The following is a 19,139-nucleotide window of genomic DNA, read 5'->3' as shown; positions in this document are numbered from 1 at the left end:
ACTGCAAGTTGTAAGTTATCTCGCTTATGGCCGTTAAATAATTTGACTTTTTAGTTAAAATCGAATACCGTGCTTCGCAGTATTGCGTTATAAAGTCCGAAAACTTATAATTCGTATCTGCTAATTGCGATGAAGTTCCGAGAGCGTCAAAGCTTTTATTGCCTAATTCTGTATTATACCCTTTTTCAATAAATAGATGACGATTGTAATATAATGAAACGTTTATAGACCTTTTGGCATTAATATAATTTGGTACCGTCAATAAATAATCTGATTTTTCACTTGACAACAGGTTCTCTTTACGATATTTATTCTACTCCTCTCATCTTTCATCGGTAAATCCATATCAAGTGTGAATTTGATTTTATGGCCTGCCAGATCTTGAGTTTGTTCATAGGATATATTTTCGCATGAAGTTCGATCTATAAGTAAATAGTTATTTTTAAAATTAATCATTTATTATCGTTTGAATTAAGTTTTCAAAGAGTAGCTATATGTAATATGCTAATCTATTCAGCCATCAGCACATTCACTCAAAGTCTCATTCGCCACAACAAAGATAGTCGGGTTCTCACTTTCGGGTCGTGATTAGTAGAAACGTTGCAAACGTTACTGCCGTGCTAACAGACTTGAGAACTCTACTCCCGGGTCAAAAAATTAGATCTGTTTTAAAATAAATGATGAATTCAAATATTTTTTCTTTAATTCAGTTTATAAATCGTATTTATTTTACATAGGAATTTACTCTGTTTTTGTCCGTACTAGTCATTATCCAGGCCAATATCAGACTTAATTTCGTATGATATTTAGTCTGTTTTAAATCCGGTTTAGACTAAAAACAGACTTTTTCATTATAATTATTGGTCTGTGTTCAATTGTTTTTAAGGACAAAAATAAACTTCATTTACTATAATTTTTAGTATGTGTTCAATTGTTTTTAAGGACAAAAACAGGACTTTTTATAAATATAAATAATAATAATAATGATAATAATAATAATAATAATAATAATAATAATAATAATAATAATAATAATAATAATAATAATAATAATAATCTTCGGCGAACACGAAGATCACTGTTAAATAACAGACGGCTATCTCACCGTCTGTCTTTTCCAGCACAGCTACATCAGGAGAGACGCCGTTCTTCCGAAGACGCCGACAATGATTTTGAAAAACGACAAGTATGTGTCTCTAAAAAGACACACTACCCCAAAGACCAACTTGACACGGAAAACCACGAGCTATCGCTTCGGATTCAGGAAGATTCTACTCTACTCACCATCAATCAAGCTGTCTATGATGCTGCTTCCTCACTCTTACCTCCGGCAAGAAATAATACTTCTTCTCCGGAGGCTAAGATGAAAGGTCGCATTGGACAGCTTTCACTGAAGATTGATGATCTCCGGAAACATGTCTCCCGCATTCAGTGTGTTATTGAGTACGTAAATGCTCGTAAAGCGTTTACGCCTAAAGTCCGCCGTATTGCAGCTGGACTACGATATCAACATCACACACTGAATAAGGAGAATCTTCTTAACATCAAAGAAGGTTCTCTCAACAGGTTGCGGGCTCTGGTGACTGCTAAAAAGTCACTAGAGAAAAAGCTGAAGCGGCTTACCGATAACTCTTTGTTTCGGTTAAGTCCTTCACGCTTTCTGACACCTAAGACATCTGTTTCTGGCGATCCCCCATCTATCGATCGAGTAGAAGCTTTCTGGTCCGAGTTGTATGGTGATCAACCAGACGTGAATCGTGACACTCCAGCTCTCAACGACTTCGAGGCATTTTGTCGCCGCCACCGAAACGACAATGCTGATGAAGAGAGCCCTGAAGTCAGCGTGGAAGAAGTTCGTTTGGCTCTGAATAATGGTAAGAACTGGGCTGCTCCGGGTCCGGATGGCATTAACTTGTTTTGGTGGAAGAAACTTACTTCTACCTACAGCCATCTGGCCCGGATATTTACAGCGTTTATCAGAGGCAACGAACCTATTCCGTGCTGGCTTGTAGAAGGGCGAACCGTGCTCATCCCTAAGAAAGGTGACTTGTCCGACCCGAAGAACTACAGGCCTATCACCTGTTTGAATGCAGTTTATAAGATTTTCACAAAAATCTTGAATAATCGCATTCTACAGGAGATAGATCCTGTATGGCAGCAGATATACGAACAACGTGGCAGTAAAAGAGGCTTGTCAGGTTGCAAAGAGAATCTGTTAGTAGATCGTTGTGTCATTCAAGACGCGGTCTACCATCAGCGCAACCTGTCAATGGCCTGGATTGACTACCGTAAGGCATTCGACTCAACATCTCACGAGCTCATTCTCTTTTTGCTCAAATGCCTTGGGGTCAATCGCGATACAGTGGGATGCATACAGCGTACGACGCAACTTTGGCGAACACGGTTCCACATTTCATGTGGCAACGACAAACGTGTGACCGAAGTTGTACAGTACAAGCGAGGTGTCTTCCAGGGAGATTCCCTGAGCCCGCTGCTGTTTTGCATCTCACTGCTGCCGATATCTGTTGCGCTACGCCGTACTCGTGGATACTCAGTGGGCCCACCAACTGATCGGAAATATTCGATCACCCACTTACTCTACATGGATGATCTGAAGGTATATGCTCCTGATGAGGAACACCTTCAAACAGCCTTGAATATCGTAGGGGAGTATACACGGGATGTCGGCATGGCCTTTGGGTTGGACAAGTGCGCGGTCGTTAATCTGGTGAGGGGTAAGTGCTCTGATTTGCGCGAAGATATCGAGTTAGTAGATGGGAGCGTCATTGACCATCTTGACGCCGGAGAGTCGTACAAATATCTAGGGATTGACGGGAGTCCTATGCAGGATGTCTCGAAAATCAAAACGACTCTCTGCAGCGAGTATGGACGGAGACTCCGGAAAATCTGGTCATCAGAACTTTCCGGAAAAAACAAAGTCTTTGCAACAAACATGCTTGCTGTCCCAGTACTACTCTACTCTTTCGGTGTCCTTAAATGGACCCGAAAAGAGCTTAGAGATCTCGATATCAAGACACGCAAAGTCATGAATATCAATCGGAGCATGCACCCTAAGTCCTCAATCACCAGATTATACCTTTCCCGGCACATCGGAGGGAGAGGTCTACAGAGCATGGAGTGTCTACATGATCGTTTGGTTTTGGGTCTAACATACGAAGTTGTCAATTTCACAGCAGATGAGAACGACTTCCTTATGCAGATTGTTCATAGTCATGAGAATCTGCAGAAGGGAGCGTTCTTATATAAGGCAGCACGATACGCGGCAAAATCCCTCGGTCTCGGAAGAGTAAACCCTCTTATTGAACTCCCTAAGGAGGAATTTAAGAGTGTCGTTAGGAATGCCGAGCAGCAAAAACTGCTCAGTACACACATGGACAAGTCCATGCACAGCGTGTTCTTTAAACACGTGCGTGACCATGGCTTGTCCACCCAGCTGACGTTTTCCTTCCTTAAGTCAGCTGGCCTGATGTCCGAGACCGAAGGATATATTTTTGCCTGTCAAGATGGTGTTATCAATACCCTCGAATACCGTGCAAAAGTACTCCAGATGCAGCTACCCGACACATCGTGTAGGGTATGTAAGCAACATCCTGAGACGCTTATACACCTCTTGTCAGCATGTCCTGTGCTAGCAAAAGGTGCATACATCCAGCGTCACAATGCTGCTCTGCGAGTACTTTACTACCACCTTAGACATACGCACGGTATCGACAAAACACCAGTGCTGCCTTATCTGCCAGGAGATATTCCGCAAGTTGTTGAGAATGACCGTTGCCGCATTTATTGGAACGTGCCATTCGCGACTACTCGGAAAATAGATCACAACAAACCTGATATTGTGCTCTTCGATAAAACCACTCGCGACATTTATGTCATCGAGTTCTCAGCACCTGCTGAGTATAATATAACGGTTAAAGAAGAGCACAAACGCGAGATATATCAGGATCTCCTGTTTGAAATTGGCAAACTTTACCCCGGCTACCGTGTCAAACTTGTCGTCCTCATTGTTGACGTCCTTGGAGGGATGAAACAGTCTTTTGTATCTGCATTGGCTAGAATACCAACTTGTTCAGCGCAAGTTGAGCTTCTGGCATCGAGGATGCAAAAGGCTGTAATTCTTGGATCCCTCCGTCTCCTAAGGCGATGAAACTTGGCCTGCTGCGCATGCTAATCATCTTGTTGATGAAGCATCGCAGCAGTAACGATTTGGCGCTCAGGTGAGGCCCTCGGTAGAGTCGGACTACCGGGGATAACCCCCTGAGCATTTAACTTAAAAAGAAATAATAATAATAATAATAATAATAATAATAATAATAATAATAATAATAATAATAATAATAATTATAGTAGTAATAATAATAATAATAATCTAGATTTATAAATTTATTTTAATTTTCTTGGTATTTGAAACATGCTAATGCGCTTCTGTAATAAGATGTCACACGGAGAAAAATGTTGGCTCGAAACCTACCAATTTTTACAATGCTGTCGACCAAACTGGAAACAGGAAGTGACGCATCTAAAAAATTATTGTGCTCTTATAAAAATGATTATGCTCTATCACAATACTTATTACGCGCGAGAAACTTATCGATAAGCTTTAATATCAATTACTTTCATACATTATAATAATTTTGATGCAGCATAATAATTTTTTATAAGAGCATAGTAATTGTTCGGATGCTTTACTTACTGTTTCAAGTTTGGTTGACAGCATTGTAAAAATTGGTAGGTTTCGAGCCAACATTTTTCTCCGTGGCACAAGAATTATGATGTTTTCTAATTCCAAAATATTTTCGATTTTATCCAGTAAATAAGAAAAATTTCTTGACATTTTAAGAGTTGTTTTAGAGTGTGGCTATCGGCACATTCCCGTGTGGGCACGGGGCACGGGAAAATGGTCATTTTTGGCCATTTTAGCGCATGCGCACGGGTCATTTACCAAATTCTCCGTTATCTGACCGTACCCGTGCTTACTTGTGATACTCCTTACTTTTGCGCATGCGCATAGGGAGAATTTGAAAAATTTTCTTTGCGCACGCGCACAGTACGTTCTACAAAGGCGCGAAATAAGCTACTAAGTTTAAATTTAAGTCAAAGAAATGATTTTAATATTAATTCGAATAAATAATTTAATTAACTTTATATTAATTATTTAATTTAAATAAATCATTTTAAATAACATTAATACGAATTTTTCATTTGAATTAATAGTTTTCATATTTATTTTAATCAATTTGTTTAATTAACTTTATATTAATTAGTAAATTTAAATAAATAATTTTAATATTAATTTAATTAACTTTAATATTTATTATTCAATTCAAATCAATAATTTTAATATTAAATCTTAATCATTAATTCAATTAACTTCAATAATAACTATTCAATTTAAATGAACAATTTTAATATTAATTTTAATTGATTCAATTAATTAACTTGAGTAATATTTATTACTCATTCGAATAATCACAATTGGGCGTTCATCAGTTTCAAAACTTGTAGAAATATCACCTGAAATAAAAGTAAGTTTCTTATAAAATTATTTGCATGCATCCTAGTTGTATTGTAATGTATTGTATATTTATTGTTTTAAAGAGTATATACATGATCTCTCGTATAACAATTTTTGGAACGCATGTTCAGTAATTAAGAATTATATTATAATATACAATTTTTAATTTTTAGGAATTATAGGCAGTAATTAAGTTAATACAATGATCGGCAAGTAAAAATAAAAATTTATGTGGGTATTTTTAGGAGAGCCAGTTGGTCGGTGTCTAGGAGAAGGGTTTAGATAGGATTTGATAGGGAGCACCTTTTAGTGACTGCCGTGAGGAATCTTGTCACATTTTCCATATCATTTTTGGAATATATATTCAGTATCATGAGCGTACGTAGGTTTCTTGGGTAATTCTTGATGATGTCTTTGAAGTATCGCTGTCTCAGGTCGTCGAGCTCTGGACAGTAGGCCAGTATGTGGTCGACCGTTTCGAGGCTCTCATTGCAAGCTCTGCAGTAGTTTTTCGGGAGAAGTCGGATGTGCAACCCAAAGATCGTAATTCTGCAGTTATAGTTGTTAGCGAGACGTAGTTGCGCAATCATACGCGATAAATGGATTGGGCACCGAAGCTTCAGATATCTGGGTGTGTAAGGTGTTTTACTCCAGATTAGCTGAGTTTGCAGCGAGGTAGATCGAAGATATTGCTCGTAGTCCAGTCGTCTGGCTCGATTGGTGATGGCTTCGAGGAATTTGGGATGTTGTTTTTCCCAGAGTGAGGGGTCCAAGTTGTTGAACATATCCGGCATTGCAATCTCCTTAAGCAGGAGGTTCAGTTTTGCAACCCAGTTAAATTTGACCTGGCACTGCGGGTTTTTTGCTATGGTTATCAGATGGACAAGGCAAATTTTCGGCCAGCGATTGTCATCCATTTTCAGGATACGTGTTATCCATTTCCAGGTTCGGTTGAGCGCTGTTACAGATAGTCGGGTAATCCCAACTTCAATCCTGACCATATAGCCTGGTGTGTTTGTGGGCAGTAGTAGGATTCTTTTGAAAAAGTTAGCCTGAGCTTTATCTATTTCTTCCAAATGGTCTATCCCCCAGGTTTCGGCGCCATAAAGAATTGTGGGACCCACTATGCTGTTGAATAAATGTATCCTGGTCTGCCACGAGTCCGACTTCGTTTTAGCCAGTAAGGTACATACTGTTCCGGTTGCTATTCTTGCCTTTTGTAGTGCTGCTTGGGCTGCTAATTTTCCCTTGGTGGAGTTGTCTATCGTGATGCCGAGGTAGTTGTAGTGAGTCGTGATCTTGATAGGTTGATTTTTGTAGTAGAAAGCGTTTCTTTCTTTTTGCCTGATCCTGCCCGATGCACGACAGATCATCACCTGAGTTTTCCCCGTGTGTACACTCAGTTTGTTCTCATCGAAGTACTCTTCTAGTGCCACTAGTATTTTTTTTGCCTCGGTGAGTGATGCTGTGAAGAAGGTTGCGTCATCGGCAAAGAGTAAAGTGAGGAGGTTTTTTGGTCCTATGCTTAAGCCTTTGAAGCCTTTTCTTTCAAGGAAAGCTACAAGATCTGCAATATATAGAATGAAGAGCGTAGGGCTTAACTTGTCACCCTGGAGCACGCCTTCAGTGACTGCAAAGTCTTTGGAGGTATTTCCGTTGACACGCAGGTTGACTTTTGCCCTTTCGTAGATTGCGCGAACTACCCTAATTATCTTGCCACTGATGCCGAGGTTAAATAATTTTCTCCAGAGTAGATGGTGAGGAACCGTGTCGAAGGCTCTGGTAAAGTCAACGAAAATACAATAAACGGCGTTACCTTCCATTCTGATTTTAGATTGAAGGGCTGCTAGAATAGTGAAGGACTGGTCTAGGCAGCCACGTCCCTCTCTAAATCCTGCCTGTTCTTCAGGGATTATGCTTAAACTTTCCATCCAGGAGTTTAATCGCTTTTGGATGACACCAGTTAATACTTTGAGTAAGTTATTTAGCAGCGCAATCCCACGGTAGTTTAACGGGTCATCTCGGGTTCCCTTTTTGTGTATTAATGAGATTGTTGCTGCTGGCCAAGAGGATGGAATTTGTTCAGAGTTCCAGATTCTATTTAGCAGCATCACGAGATAAGAGATCCATGGGGGAGGGAGGTGACGTAAATGTTCGTTCAGTATAGCATCTGGGCCTGGAGACTTATTATTCTTGCTTTTTTTGATTACTTTTTTGACTTCTAGGAAGGAGAAATCAAGATCCAGGTAAGGATTGCGTACGTCAGTAAAGTTGGTAGTGTCGTAGGTTCTCTGTGGGTACACTGTAGAGTAAAATTCTTCCCAGGAGTCAAGTGAGATAGGGCAAGGCGTGTACGATGGTCTTCTGAGCGATTTGACCAGTTGCCAGAACTCAGCAGGGCTTGAAGTACGTGCCAGGGTGTTTCTAATGGAGCGATAGTAGTTTATAATTTTTGTCTTCTTAGTTTTCTTTAAATTTTTTTTCAAGAGATGCAAGGTTTCAAGGTTAGTTTGCGTGAATCCTCTCCTCCTACATATTCTTTGGTGCTTGGAAAGGGCTAATCTGAGAAGCCTAAGTTCGTTGTCCTCCCATGGGCGTTTAGGCTTGCTATTAACCCGCCTCGGTTTTGTCACGATTTTTAAACCTGATGACTCTGCTGCTTCATGAATAGCTGCCTGGAGGTTTTCAGCTAGAGTGTCCAAGCTAGTGTTTGCTTGGTTGATCACGAGCCGGTGGGAGTAGAATAGTTCTTCAATAAAGTGTTGAGTACACTCTGTCTTCCAGATTAATTTCGGAGTAGGGGAGAGCAATGGAGACTTTTCAGCTTGTGGGGTATCCTGGTCGAATTGGAATGATATTTGAACCGGAAAGTGGTCGGAGCCGAATGAATCCACTCCAACTCGGAATGTTGAGACCAGCTTTGCGGCTTCATGATTTACCCATACCAAGTCTATGACGCTGGCTCCATTAGGACCAGCAAAAGTCATGTTGCCGCTTTTGTCATCTGCCATTCTCCCGTTTACTAAAATGAAGTCACTGCTAGACATAGAGTTTAGGACGGCGAGACCTCTTGGGTTGGTTACAGTGTCTAGGGAGTTTCTTGAGGGTAGCAGGATCGTGTCTCTGAGTGTATCAGGCGGAATTTCTCCATCAAGGTCGCCAAGGCGTGCGTTAAAATCTCCTCCTAAGATTATTGGGATGTCGGCGTGCATGTTCTCGAGTTTGTCTAAAACAATTTGGAGCGAGTCCAAGGTGTTTTCCAGCTCTAGGTCAGGTTTTAGATAAATTAGACCTAGTATTACATCCTGAAGAGGCATTTTTACTTTGATGAAGATCCAATGATTTTTTTTTTCTATTACCTGGAATTCCACTTCTTCTCTTACGAGGAGTAGCAGACCTCCACTTGCTCTTCCTCTGTTAGCGGTTTTGGTCGCATTTGACCAGATACATTTGAAGCTATCCGTCCAAGCAGGCTGTGTAATGGGCGGTTGATGTGTCCAGGTTTCGGCTATGGCGATGGCGAAGATTTCTTGGGGGATAATTAGGTTGTCACAATTGTCTAAACCATGGCAGTTCCAGAATAAGGCTGTATTGAAGTGGTGGCTCTCCTTTTTGGTGGTAATTAGTTTTTTGGATAGGAATTTACGGTTGATGGCTTATTGTAGTGTGCGTTTCGAGAGTTGTGGGTCTTTTCTGTCCACGCTTTAGTGTTTCTATCCCAAATTAAGGATTTTTCATCCGTGCATACTTTGTTTGCGCTAAGCTTGGGGTTTGTCCCTTTTTCCTTCTCTTCTTTAAATTTTTTTCTCGTCTCATATGCTTGCTCTCGTTCTAAAGGTGTGAGATCGTTATCAATAAAAATGTTTGTATTGATGAGCTTATTCTTCTTGGTTTTCATTATCGAAGCTTTGTGTTCAGGCTTGTTGAGGTGTATTACAAAACATTTCCTTCTTTTTCCGAATTCTCTGATAAGCTTACACTCGCATTTTGGAATGTCGAAAGTTTTCTCTAGAAATGAAGTGACTTCCTCGGTTGGGTTGGCTGGAGTTAATCCTCTGACAACAATGTTTTGTCTACGCATTCTGCTTTCATGGTTTTCAACCATCCTGGAGAGCCTGTTCAGCTGGTTAATGACTGTGGAGCTAGTTTCGTTTGGCAAATCAGATTTTATAGCCTTTTCAACCGTTTCAACTCTGGAAATAATCGGTATTAGGGAACTTTCCAAGTTTAACGAATTGGAACCACACTTACCAGTTTCGATGTTGGTTAGGCGTTTGTTGAGCTCCTCCTGTTGGGCTTTTACGGCTTCCACTTCCGTAGAGAGTGAAGAGTACTTTTTTTCCAGAGTTTCAAGATGGTTGTGAATTGAGTCCGATGATTCTTTGATAGAGCCTTTGATCTGAGAAAATTGAGATTGATTGGTTTTAAATAAACAAATAAATTGCTCTGCGATCCATTTAAAGGACTCTTGGTTGGAGGTCTCCGAGAATTCTGGGATTTCTATCGTACAGGCTTGTGAGTCCTCGGTATTGGCCATATTTATATTTGAGGAGCTTTGTTTTGTGGGTGAGATTGTAGGAGAGGAGTTGTGACGTCTTAGATGCTTCTTAGGGTTTTGCGTGGGCTCCGGCGTAGAATCTGTTAGATCTCTAGGTCTTTTGATGCCGCTTAGTAATTTGTCGATATTCCCAAGGGAGTTTGATCGTTCTCGGAGTCTCAGCTCCTCTAAGGAGGGTCTTCCTCTCTTTTTTCTAGGTACAGGTGTTGCGGGAGTAGTTTGTTGATTGTTTGTTGATGAAGACGGAGTCACCAACTCTACGTCTGTGTTGTTAATTTCCTCGGGATGGATGTGTTTTAGCATGACCACCTAACCTTAAAGTGGGGTTATTTTACATTACCACACAAAATCACAGTTTCTTCGATGGATTAAAACCAATGATTATTAGATCGGTTTAGCGAACACCACACTACTGATTTGGTCACGGTTGAAGGATGTATAAAAAGTTTGAATATAAAACGACGTAAATTATCACAAGAGTTAAATACGGCACATTCCCGTGTGGGCACGGGGCACGGGAAAATGGTCATTTTTGGCCATTTTAGCGCATGCGCACGGGTCATTTACCAAATTCTCCGTTATCTGACCGTACCCGTGCTTACTTGTGATACTCCTTACTTTTGCGCATGCGCATAGGGAGAATTTGAAAAATTTTCTTTGCGCACGCGCACAGTACGTTCTACAAAGGCGCGAAATAAGCTACTAAGTTTAAATTTAAGTCAAAGAAATGATTTTAATATTAATTCGAATAAATAATTTAATTAACTTTATATTAATTATTTAATTTAAATAAATCATTTTAAATAACATTAATACGAATTTTTCATTTGAATTAATAGTTTTCATATTTATTTTAATCAATTTGTTTAATTAACTTTATATTAATTAGTAAATTTAAATAAATAATTTTAATATTAATTTAATTAACTTTAATATTTATTATTCAATTCAAATCAATAATTTTAATATTAAATCTTAATCATTAATTCAATTAACTTCAATAATAACTATTCAATTTAAATGAACAATTTTAATATTAATTTTAATTGATTCAATTAATTAACTTGAGTAATATTTATTACTCATTCGAATAATCACAATTGGGCGTTCATCAGTTTCAAAACTTGTAGAAATATCACCTGAAATAAAAGTAAGTTTCTTATAAAATTATTTGCATGCATCCTAGTTTAATTACAATTCCATAAATTAATAAAAAAAAAGGTAATAATTATCATTGCGTAAATTAATAATTAGGTCATTAAATATAAATTTAATTAAATGGATGATGTCCTTAGGGGGTACTCTGTTATAGCTTCTTATATTAGAATTCATTACTTTAGAGGAAAGGCAAAAAACGTTATATAAACCAATAAAATGTATCATTTTTAATTTTATGGGCTCAATATGAAAGTTTATTTATTTTCGAATAAATTTAGGATAAAATATTGTAATAAACCAACTCTTATAAATAATTTTCAATAAATAAATATTGAAGCTTTCATTGCTTCATTAGAAAACAAAGGTTCAAAGAATTAGATTTAGGTTTTAAACGATGTTGTTTATTATTTTTTTTTTAATTTTACTTTTTATCGGAGAACAATTTTATGATTCCTTGTTACAATCTGGACAAAACCACAGATTCGGAGGTTCTTCAGATAAATTAAAACATTTCCAATGGCTCCAATATAAACACTGATCGCACTTGATGCTATAATCGGAATTTAAGGCATATTTGCATACGTTGCACTGGAAATCATCATTTTTTATTCTAGCTTCAATCATTGTTGTGTAAGTTTCAAACGCATCAGAATCAAAAAACTTTTCAATCAAATTGACGTCTATCATCTCGCTAGCTAAACCGTCACAAATAGCTTTTGGTAATAGATGATTTAAATCGTCTTTGTTTATTTTTTTTTTACCAAGAACAATTTGATTAATTTTGGTCCTATCAGTAAATATCATGGATAATATTTGAGTTATTTTTGAAGTTTCCTTCAAGTTTTTAAAGACTTTTGATACTTTTGTCATTGGTCTCACAGGAAGTCCAATGACTCTGTCTCTTCGCCCCCTACCACGTCCACGAGATCGGCTCATGAAAAATGATAATCCTTTTATAGCTGACATTGACAAAGTGCCAGAAGTGACCAATGGTTGTCGGTTAGGCGCAGCCAAATCTATGTTTGAAGATGATAAAGTTTTGATAACTTCTAGTACTTTGCTTTTTTTAACTTCATTACTTGCTGTTGACTCAATATTAATCCGCAATTGAAGTAATAAAGCATGAAAACTATCAGGATCATTAATAATCGATATGCTAGCAGCAGGTCGTGTAGATTGAAGAACTTCAGACTGTTTAATATTAAATCATCATGAATGTTAAAATAGAAATTATGGATACAAAGTAAAAACTCCAACCATAATTTCATACTATGCAAGGAATTAAATTGTTTAAAATAATTATAATTTATTTTTGTTCATCGAGCAGAATGTTTATTTATTGACGACACTAGAAGATAGACCACAACGCTATTTAGAAATACATTAAAAAAATTGACTCAGTTTATCATATACGATGACAAATAAGATAATTGATGGATATATTCATTACTTGAACAGGATACATATTAAAAAAATGATGTATACTGTTTAAATAATTAATATCGAATTAATTATAAGATGAGAGGATGAGAGGATCTGGTGTGTGTGAATTGGCGGGTAGTGAATAAATTTATTTTAACACTGAAATTTCAATAATCAACACTATAAATATTTTATTTACAATATATACAGTCTTTGCGATTTATTTATGATGAGATTTGCTCTGATTTGATGTACGTAATATTTAATTGATGAGACTGAAACTCGCGATCAACACGTGGCCAAGATGGCGACTTGGCGGCAACTATGCCGGTACACGAGGTGAGACTCATTAAATACAAAAAACACTGAGATTAATTGTGAGAGCAAAAATAATGTAATGAACAATTACTATGAATTATTACAAGCAAAATGCACTGATTTAATTACTGAGATAGCCAAAGATTTTATAATAACAGAAAAATTTCATGAGAGCACGAGACGTCAGCCATGAGAACTGTAAACTACGTGAATGAGAGAGAGCGTTAAAAGAGTGAGTGAGACAGCGCATCCGACTTCTTCATCCCCACTCCAGCGGTCTTTTATATGAGAACGCGACTAGCGGAGCCGCCTATTGTAGATGACGGATCGATGATACGGTCGATAAGATATCGACGTTGAGAATTGAATAACTGAGCGCGGGAGATTTGAACATTCTCCCCGCCTTCTCCTACTCGTTGGAGAAGTGAGACAATTTCTGAGAATCTTCCGTGGTCGATGAGACTGACAATAGCGCTAGTTTGCTAATTGGCCTTTTGAGAGTTGTTGATGCAGTTTTGAGAGTGACCACTCTGATGAGACCATCGGCACCAGGATGTAGTTGGATGACACGGGTGAGCGGCCATTTTGTTGGGGGATACCGCTCGTCTGAGAGCAAAACAAGTGATGCAACTGTGATGTCGTGATGAGAGGTGTTTCATTTTGAGATCGATTGATGAGATTGTAAGCATTCTGTAGGCCACCGGTCCCAGAAATGCTGCAAGCGTTCTTGTATATGCTGCAGATGAGATAGCCTTGAGGTTGAGATTGCAGTGAGATTAGGTTCCGGAATGGTGTTGATGGCAGCACCACGGATGAAATGTCCGGGCGTGAGAGCGGTGAGATCGTCCAGATCCTCTGAGAGTGCGCTGAGAGGACGAGAATTGAGAACAGCTTCAACTCGAATGAGGAAAGTTGAGAAATCTTCGTAGGTGAGAAGGGTATCAGCAATGGTTCGCTGAAGATGACACTTTATTGATTTCACTGCAGCTTCCCATTTTCCTTCCATATGAGGAGCCCCAGGTGGGTTAAATGACCACTGGGTTCCGTCATTGGCGAGATGCTGCTGGAGATGAGATGATTCCTTAAGAGCACCGGTGAGAAGTTGCTTGAAAATGAGATCAGCACCCTTGAAGTTTGTCCCACAGTCACTTCGAAGTGTGCGGCAAATTCCCCGTCGACTAGTGAAGCGGCGGAATGCCTTGAGAAAGCCTTCACTGGAGTTGTCAGTGACAACCTCCAAATGAACGCCTGTTGTTGAGAGACAGACAAAGACAGCGATCCAGCCTTTGTAGCATCTAGTACCGCGTCATTGAAAGAACTTCAGAGACACTGGACCGGTGTAATCGACTCCAGTTTTCTCGAAGACGAGAGATGGTGAGACCCGATGAGATGGAAGTTGACCCATGAGTTGTTGAGATCTGACTCCCCGCATTCGTGCGCAGGTGAGACAGCGATGGATGAAGTTTTTAATTGGAGCTCGTCCACCAATTATCCAACACTTCTTGCGAACATGAGATAAGGTAAGTTGGGTACCTCCGTGCAAAGTGCGTAGATGAGAGTCTGAGATGATGAGACGTGAGAGCCTACAATCCTTGGGAAGGATTGCTGGATGCTTGCTGTCAGCATCCAATGATGAATTTTGAAGACGTCCACCGACTCTGATTACGCCAGCTTGATCGATGAATGCGGTGAGACGGGTGAAACAGTGAGATTTCTTGAAAGTATTGCCTTGAGATAATGCTGAGATTTCTGATGAGAAATATTCCTGCTGCGTTGATTTAATTCAATGGATGAGAGCTGATTGTAATTCAGCAGGAGTGAGAGGTGAGATGCTGAGTGTTGAACCAGGTACTTTTTTGAAACATGAGATTGCTCTGAATACTGTTGCAGTACGACGTAGTGGAGCTGTGAGTGTAGTCCATGAGTGAATGAGAGATGATAGTGGCATGAGAGGTGGACTAGTAGAGACATAAGACTTGCAAGGTCTCATTTCTGAGTTTACTTGCTCTATTTCATCTGCTGCTGAACTGAGAACATGATGAGATGGCCACTGAGAGGGAGGATCAGCTAGCCAGCTGGGTCCTGACCACCATAACTGATGGTTGATGAGCTGAGATGCTGTTAGACCCCTGGATGCACAGTCAGCCGGGTTCTGTTTTCCTGAGATGTATCTCCAGTGTGCATCTGGAAAATGGTGCTGGATCGCTTCAACTCAATTCTTGACGAATTCTTTCCATCTTGTAGGTTCACTGGTCACCCAAGCAAGTGTTGTTGATGAGTCAGTCTACAGATAAGTAGGAACATGAGATAATTGAAGCTTCGATGAGACATGAGATGCCAGTTTTGAGAGCAATAATGCAGCTGAGAGTTCGAGTCGAGGAATTGTGAGACGTTTGAGTGGTGCTACTTTCGTTTTTGAGCAGATGAGAGAAATGATAGTCTGTTCGCCAGGTTGACAGACTCTGATATAAATTACTGCAGACATTGCAGCTTGAGATGCGCCAGAAACCCGTGAATCTCGATGCTAGATGAATTTGGGATGAGATTGATCCATCGAGGAATTCTGAGATGAGAGAGTTGAGGAAGTTCATCGCGGAAAGTCTTCCATCGGTGAACTAGCTCTGGTGAGAGTGCATCATCCCAGTCGACCTTTCGAGCCAAAGGTCCTGTATGATAATTTTTGCCTTGACAATTATTGGTGAGATTAAACCCAGAGGATCAAATAATTGAGCAGCCTCTGAGGTGATGGTGCGCTTGGTGATGCTGAGAGTCTGAGAAGTCTTGCCAGTAAACGTGAGAACATCTTCTTGATAATTCCATGAGAGACCCAAGATTTTTGAGATGTGGTCTGAGAATGAATGAGAATCTTCTGGACTGAGTGATGATGAGATTTTGCTGAACTGAGGATGATTGCTTTTCCATTTAGCTAGTGGAAAGCAGCCTAAGTTTCAAAGTTCCTCGACATTATTTGCAATGTCGTTGAGATCGCTGAGATTGTCGGCACCACCGCCGATATCGTCGACGTAGCTGCCCTTTTGAAACGGTTCCACTGCTAGTGGATATTGAGACCCTTCGTCGATTAGAAGTTGTTTGAGAGCTCGGCCAGCAAGATATGGTGCTGGTCGAGTGCCATATGTGACGGTGTTGAGTTGATAAGCCACAGTGAGACTATTCTCTGTCCAGAGGATGCGCTGATAGTCCCTGTCATCAGGGTGGATGAGAATTTGACGAAACATCTTAACAATGTCTGTCAAGAAGATGAATCTGTGACTTCTGAGGTTCAGCAGTACATCACAAATCTTTGATTGCAGGCTTGGGCCGATATGTAAGTGATCATTGAGAGAGCTGGCTGATGATGTCTTCCTTGACCCATTGAACACGACCCTCAACTTGGTGGTTTCGCTGTCTTCGCGAACAACGCAATGATGAGGTAAATAATATACATGAGAAGGTTCAGGCAATGTAGATGAGACTCGAGTCATGTGTCCGAGTGATTCATACTCGTTGAGAAAAGCAGTATATTGACCTTGAAGTTCCGGGTCTTGAGACAGACGCTTCATGAGACGGTTGAGACAGCGCTGCGCAATATGACGAGATTCACCTAGCTTCTGATATGATGATTTGAATGGTAGACGGACGATGTATCGTCCTGATGCGTCTCGAGAATGAGTTGATAGGAAGTGAGCTCCACACTCAGCTTCCTCGACGGTGAAAGTTTCGTTGCAGGACTCTGGAACTTCTTCAAGTTCCCAGAACTTGGTGAGAGAGTCGTGCAGTTGAGCATTTGAGATGATATGATGAGACAGTCTAGGTGAATGATGAGATTGTTCATGAACTGGGCCGAGAATTGTCCAGCCGAGCATGGTTTGCATAGCGATCGGTTCTGATGAACTTCCTGCTTTGAGACCTGGTCGTATAATTTGACCGTAGAAATCTGCGCCGATGAGAATGTCAATTTTGCCAGACTTGTAGAATTCTGGGTCAGCGAGTTCTAAATCTTGAATATGAGACCAAAGAGTGGGTGAGATTGAGACTGATGGAATCTGCGCTGTGATGTTCTTGAGAATGTGTGCGTTGAGGTATGCGTATTCTGATGAGATGATAGACTGCAGTTTGAATGAGACCATGCCTGAGGTTTTCCCTGATGAGATATTGTCAACTCCTTGCAAAGGTATGTTGCATGGCTGAGAGATGAGACTGCAAGTGCGAACAGCAGCTTGAGAAATCAGAGTAAGTTCTGATCCGGGATCAATAAGAACTCTGATACAATCAGACGAGCCTGATTGATGAGAGATGAGAGCTTGTGCGGTTGCCAACAGCACTGTCGGTCGAGATGTCACATGCTTGTGATCTGGAGCACGGCTGATGGCGTATGAGATGAAAGCTGCTGCTTGAAAACTGCAAAATTGTTATTGCTGAGATGTTTGCTGCTGAGCATCTTGAGCTTCTTGGAACATCTTGAGGGCCTTTTTGAACGAACCGTCGGTGAAATATTTATGTTCGACCGTCACGTCGGTCTTCGACGAGAATAATTTCTCGTGGTCTTCAGTGAACTTGTTCCAGTGCTCGGTGAGAAGGTTCAACTTTGCGTTGGCTCCACGCAATGAGAGAGTTTCTATTATACCGGCTTTAGCGGATGCAGAAACAGAGGTGAAAATTGAGATGTGGTGCATCTGCAGCACAATTCTGTTAGACACGGTAGCCATATCTGGAAATGAGATGAATGAGACACACAAAAAAATAAAATACTCAAGTGAGCCTGAGAATTACAATGAGACAATGAACAAACTGACAGTAGAGTGCTGTTTGATGATGAGATGCTGAGAACTGCTGCGAATGGACGCAGATGAGAGACGCTGATGGATGAGAATTAATTTATACACTAGACACTTCACATTAATTAATTTGCACTGTTGTGTCCCTTAATTAATTTCCACAAGTGCAGTACCACGTCCAGGGTACTCCGCAATGCACCTGTGTTGAAGTGAAAAATATGAAACTGCACTGGTCACTTAGCGTCACTGAGAAAGTTTAATTTAAATAAATTTATTCAACCAATTCACACGATCCGGCTCAAAGGACCAAAAAAATGTTTAAATAATTGATAACTAATTAATTACTAAGTGCGAAGATGAGAGGATCTGGTGTGTGTGCATTGTCGGGCAATGAATAAATTTATTTTACACTGAGATTTTAATTAATAAACACTATAAATATTTTATTTACAATATATACACTTTATGAGAATTGTTTATTATGAGACTTGTAATTATTTAATATTATAAATGTTTATTTAATGAGAATTACACTCGCGATCAACGCGTGGCCAAGATGGCGTCGAGGCGCGAAAATGCCGGTACACGAGGTGAGACTAATTAATGCAAAAATAATACTGAGATAAAAAATGAGAACAAAAATAATGCAAAATATAATTACTATGAATTATTATGAAGTAAAAGCACTGAGAACTTTAATGAGATCGCAAAAGATGAGGATATTACGGTAAGATTTATGAGAGCACGAGGCGTCAGCCAAGAAATCACTGTAACTGAATGAGTGAGAGAGAGCGTTGAAAAGTCAGAGAGACAGCACATCCGTCTTCTTCATCCCCACTCCAGCGGTCTTTTGTATGAGAACGCGACTAGCGGAGCCGCCTATAGTGGATGACTGATCGGTAATGCGGGCGATAAGATATCGACGGTGAGAAAGTAATAACTGAGAGCGGGAGATTTAAACAACTACCAATATTAAAAATAACATTAATTATAAAGAGACTGCTGAAAAAAGTTGACCAAAAAAGCACTCGTTGACTAGACTATCAAACAAATTTTGTATTAAAAAACATTACATGATTGAATGTTAATTTATATCGTTATTACAAAGTTCCTTGTATAAGGAATTTATTCAGTTACTATCCAGTAAATTGTATACTTTTTAATTGGAATTTTGAGTTCTGCTTTTAACAGGAGCTGTGTTTGGGCATTTCCTGAGATATTTAGGGCTGAGACAATTTAATTTATTTCAAACCTGCAGAAGCTATAGAGTAATAGTTAAAAATTGTTTTCATTTTTAACTCCCCAACTTTGCCCTTTGTCAGTGGGATTTCACAAAATCAGTTCTTGACAGTTCTTAACATGCCAAAAAGAT

At 39.6% G+C, this 19,139-nt stretch overlaps 1 protein-coding gene across 1 annotated transcript; it reads right to left on the bottom strand.

Moving 5' to 3' along the window:
• Positions 1-15,940: 15,940 nt before the first annotated feature.
• On the bottom strand, positions 15,941-17,119 carry LOC130666899 (uncharacterized). Its single transcript, XM_057468224.1, has one exon. It carries the CDS (start codon positions 17,117-17,119, stop codon positions 15,941-15,943), a length of 1,179 nt encoding a protein of 392 aa, XP_057324207.1.
• Between the last annotated feature and the right edge of the window lie 2,020 nt (positions 17,120-19,139).

This window comes from Microplitis mediator, chromosome 4 (assembly GCF_029852145.1).
Source record: "Microplitis mediator isolate UGA2020A chromosome 4, iyMicMedi2.1, whole genome shotgun sequence".
Taxonomy (NCBI): domain Eukaryota; kingdom Metazoa; phylum Arthropoda; class Insecta; order Hymenoptera; family Braconidae; genus Microplitis; species Microplitis mediator.
Note: the sequence above shows the minus strand (reverse complement) of the source record. Positions and strands in the feature narration are given on the sequence as shown.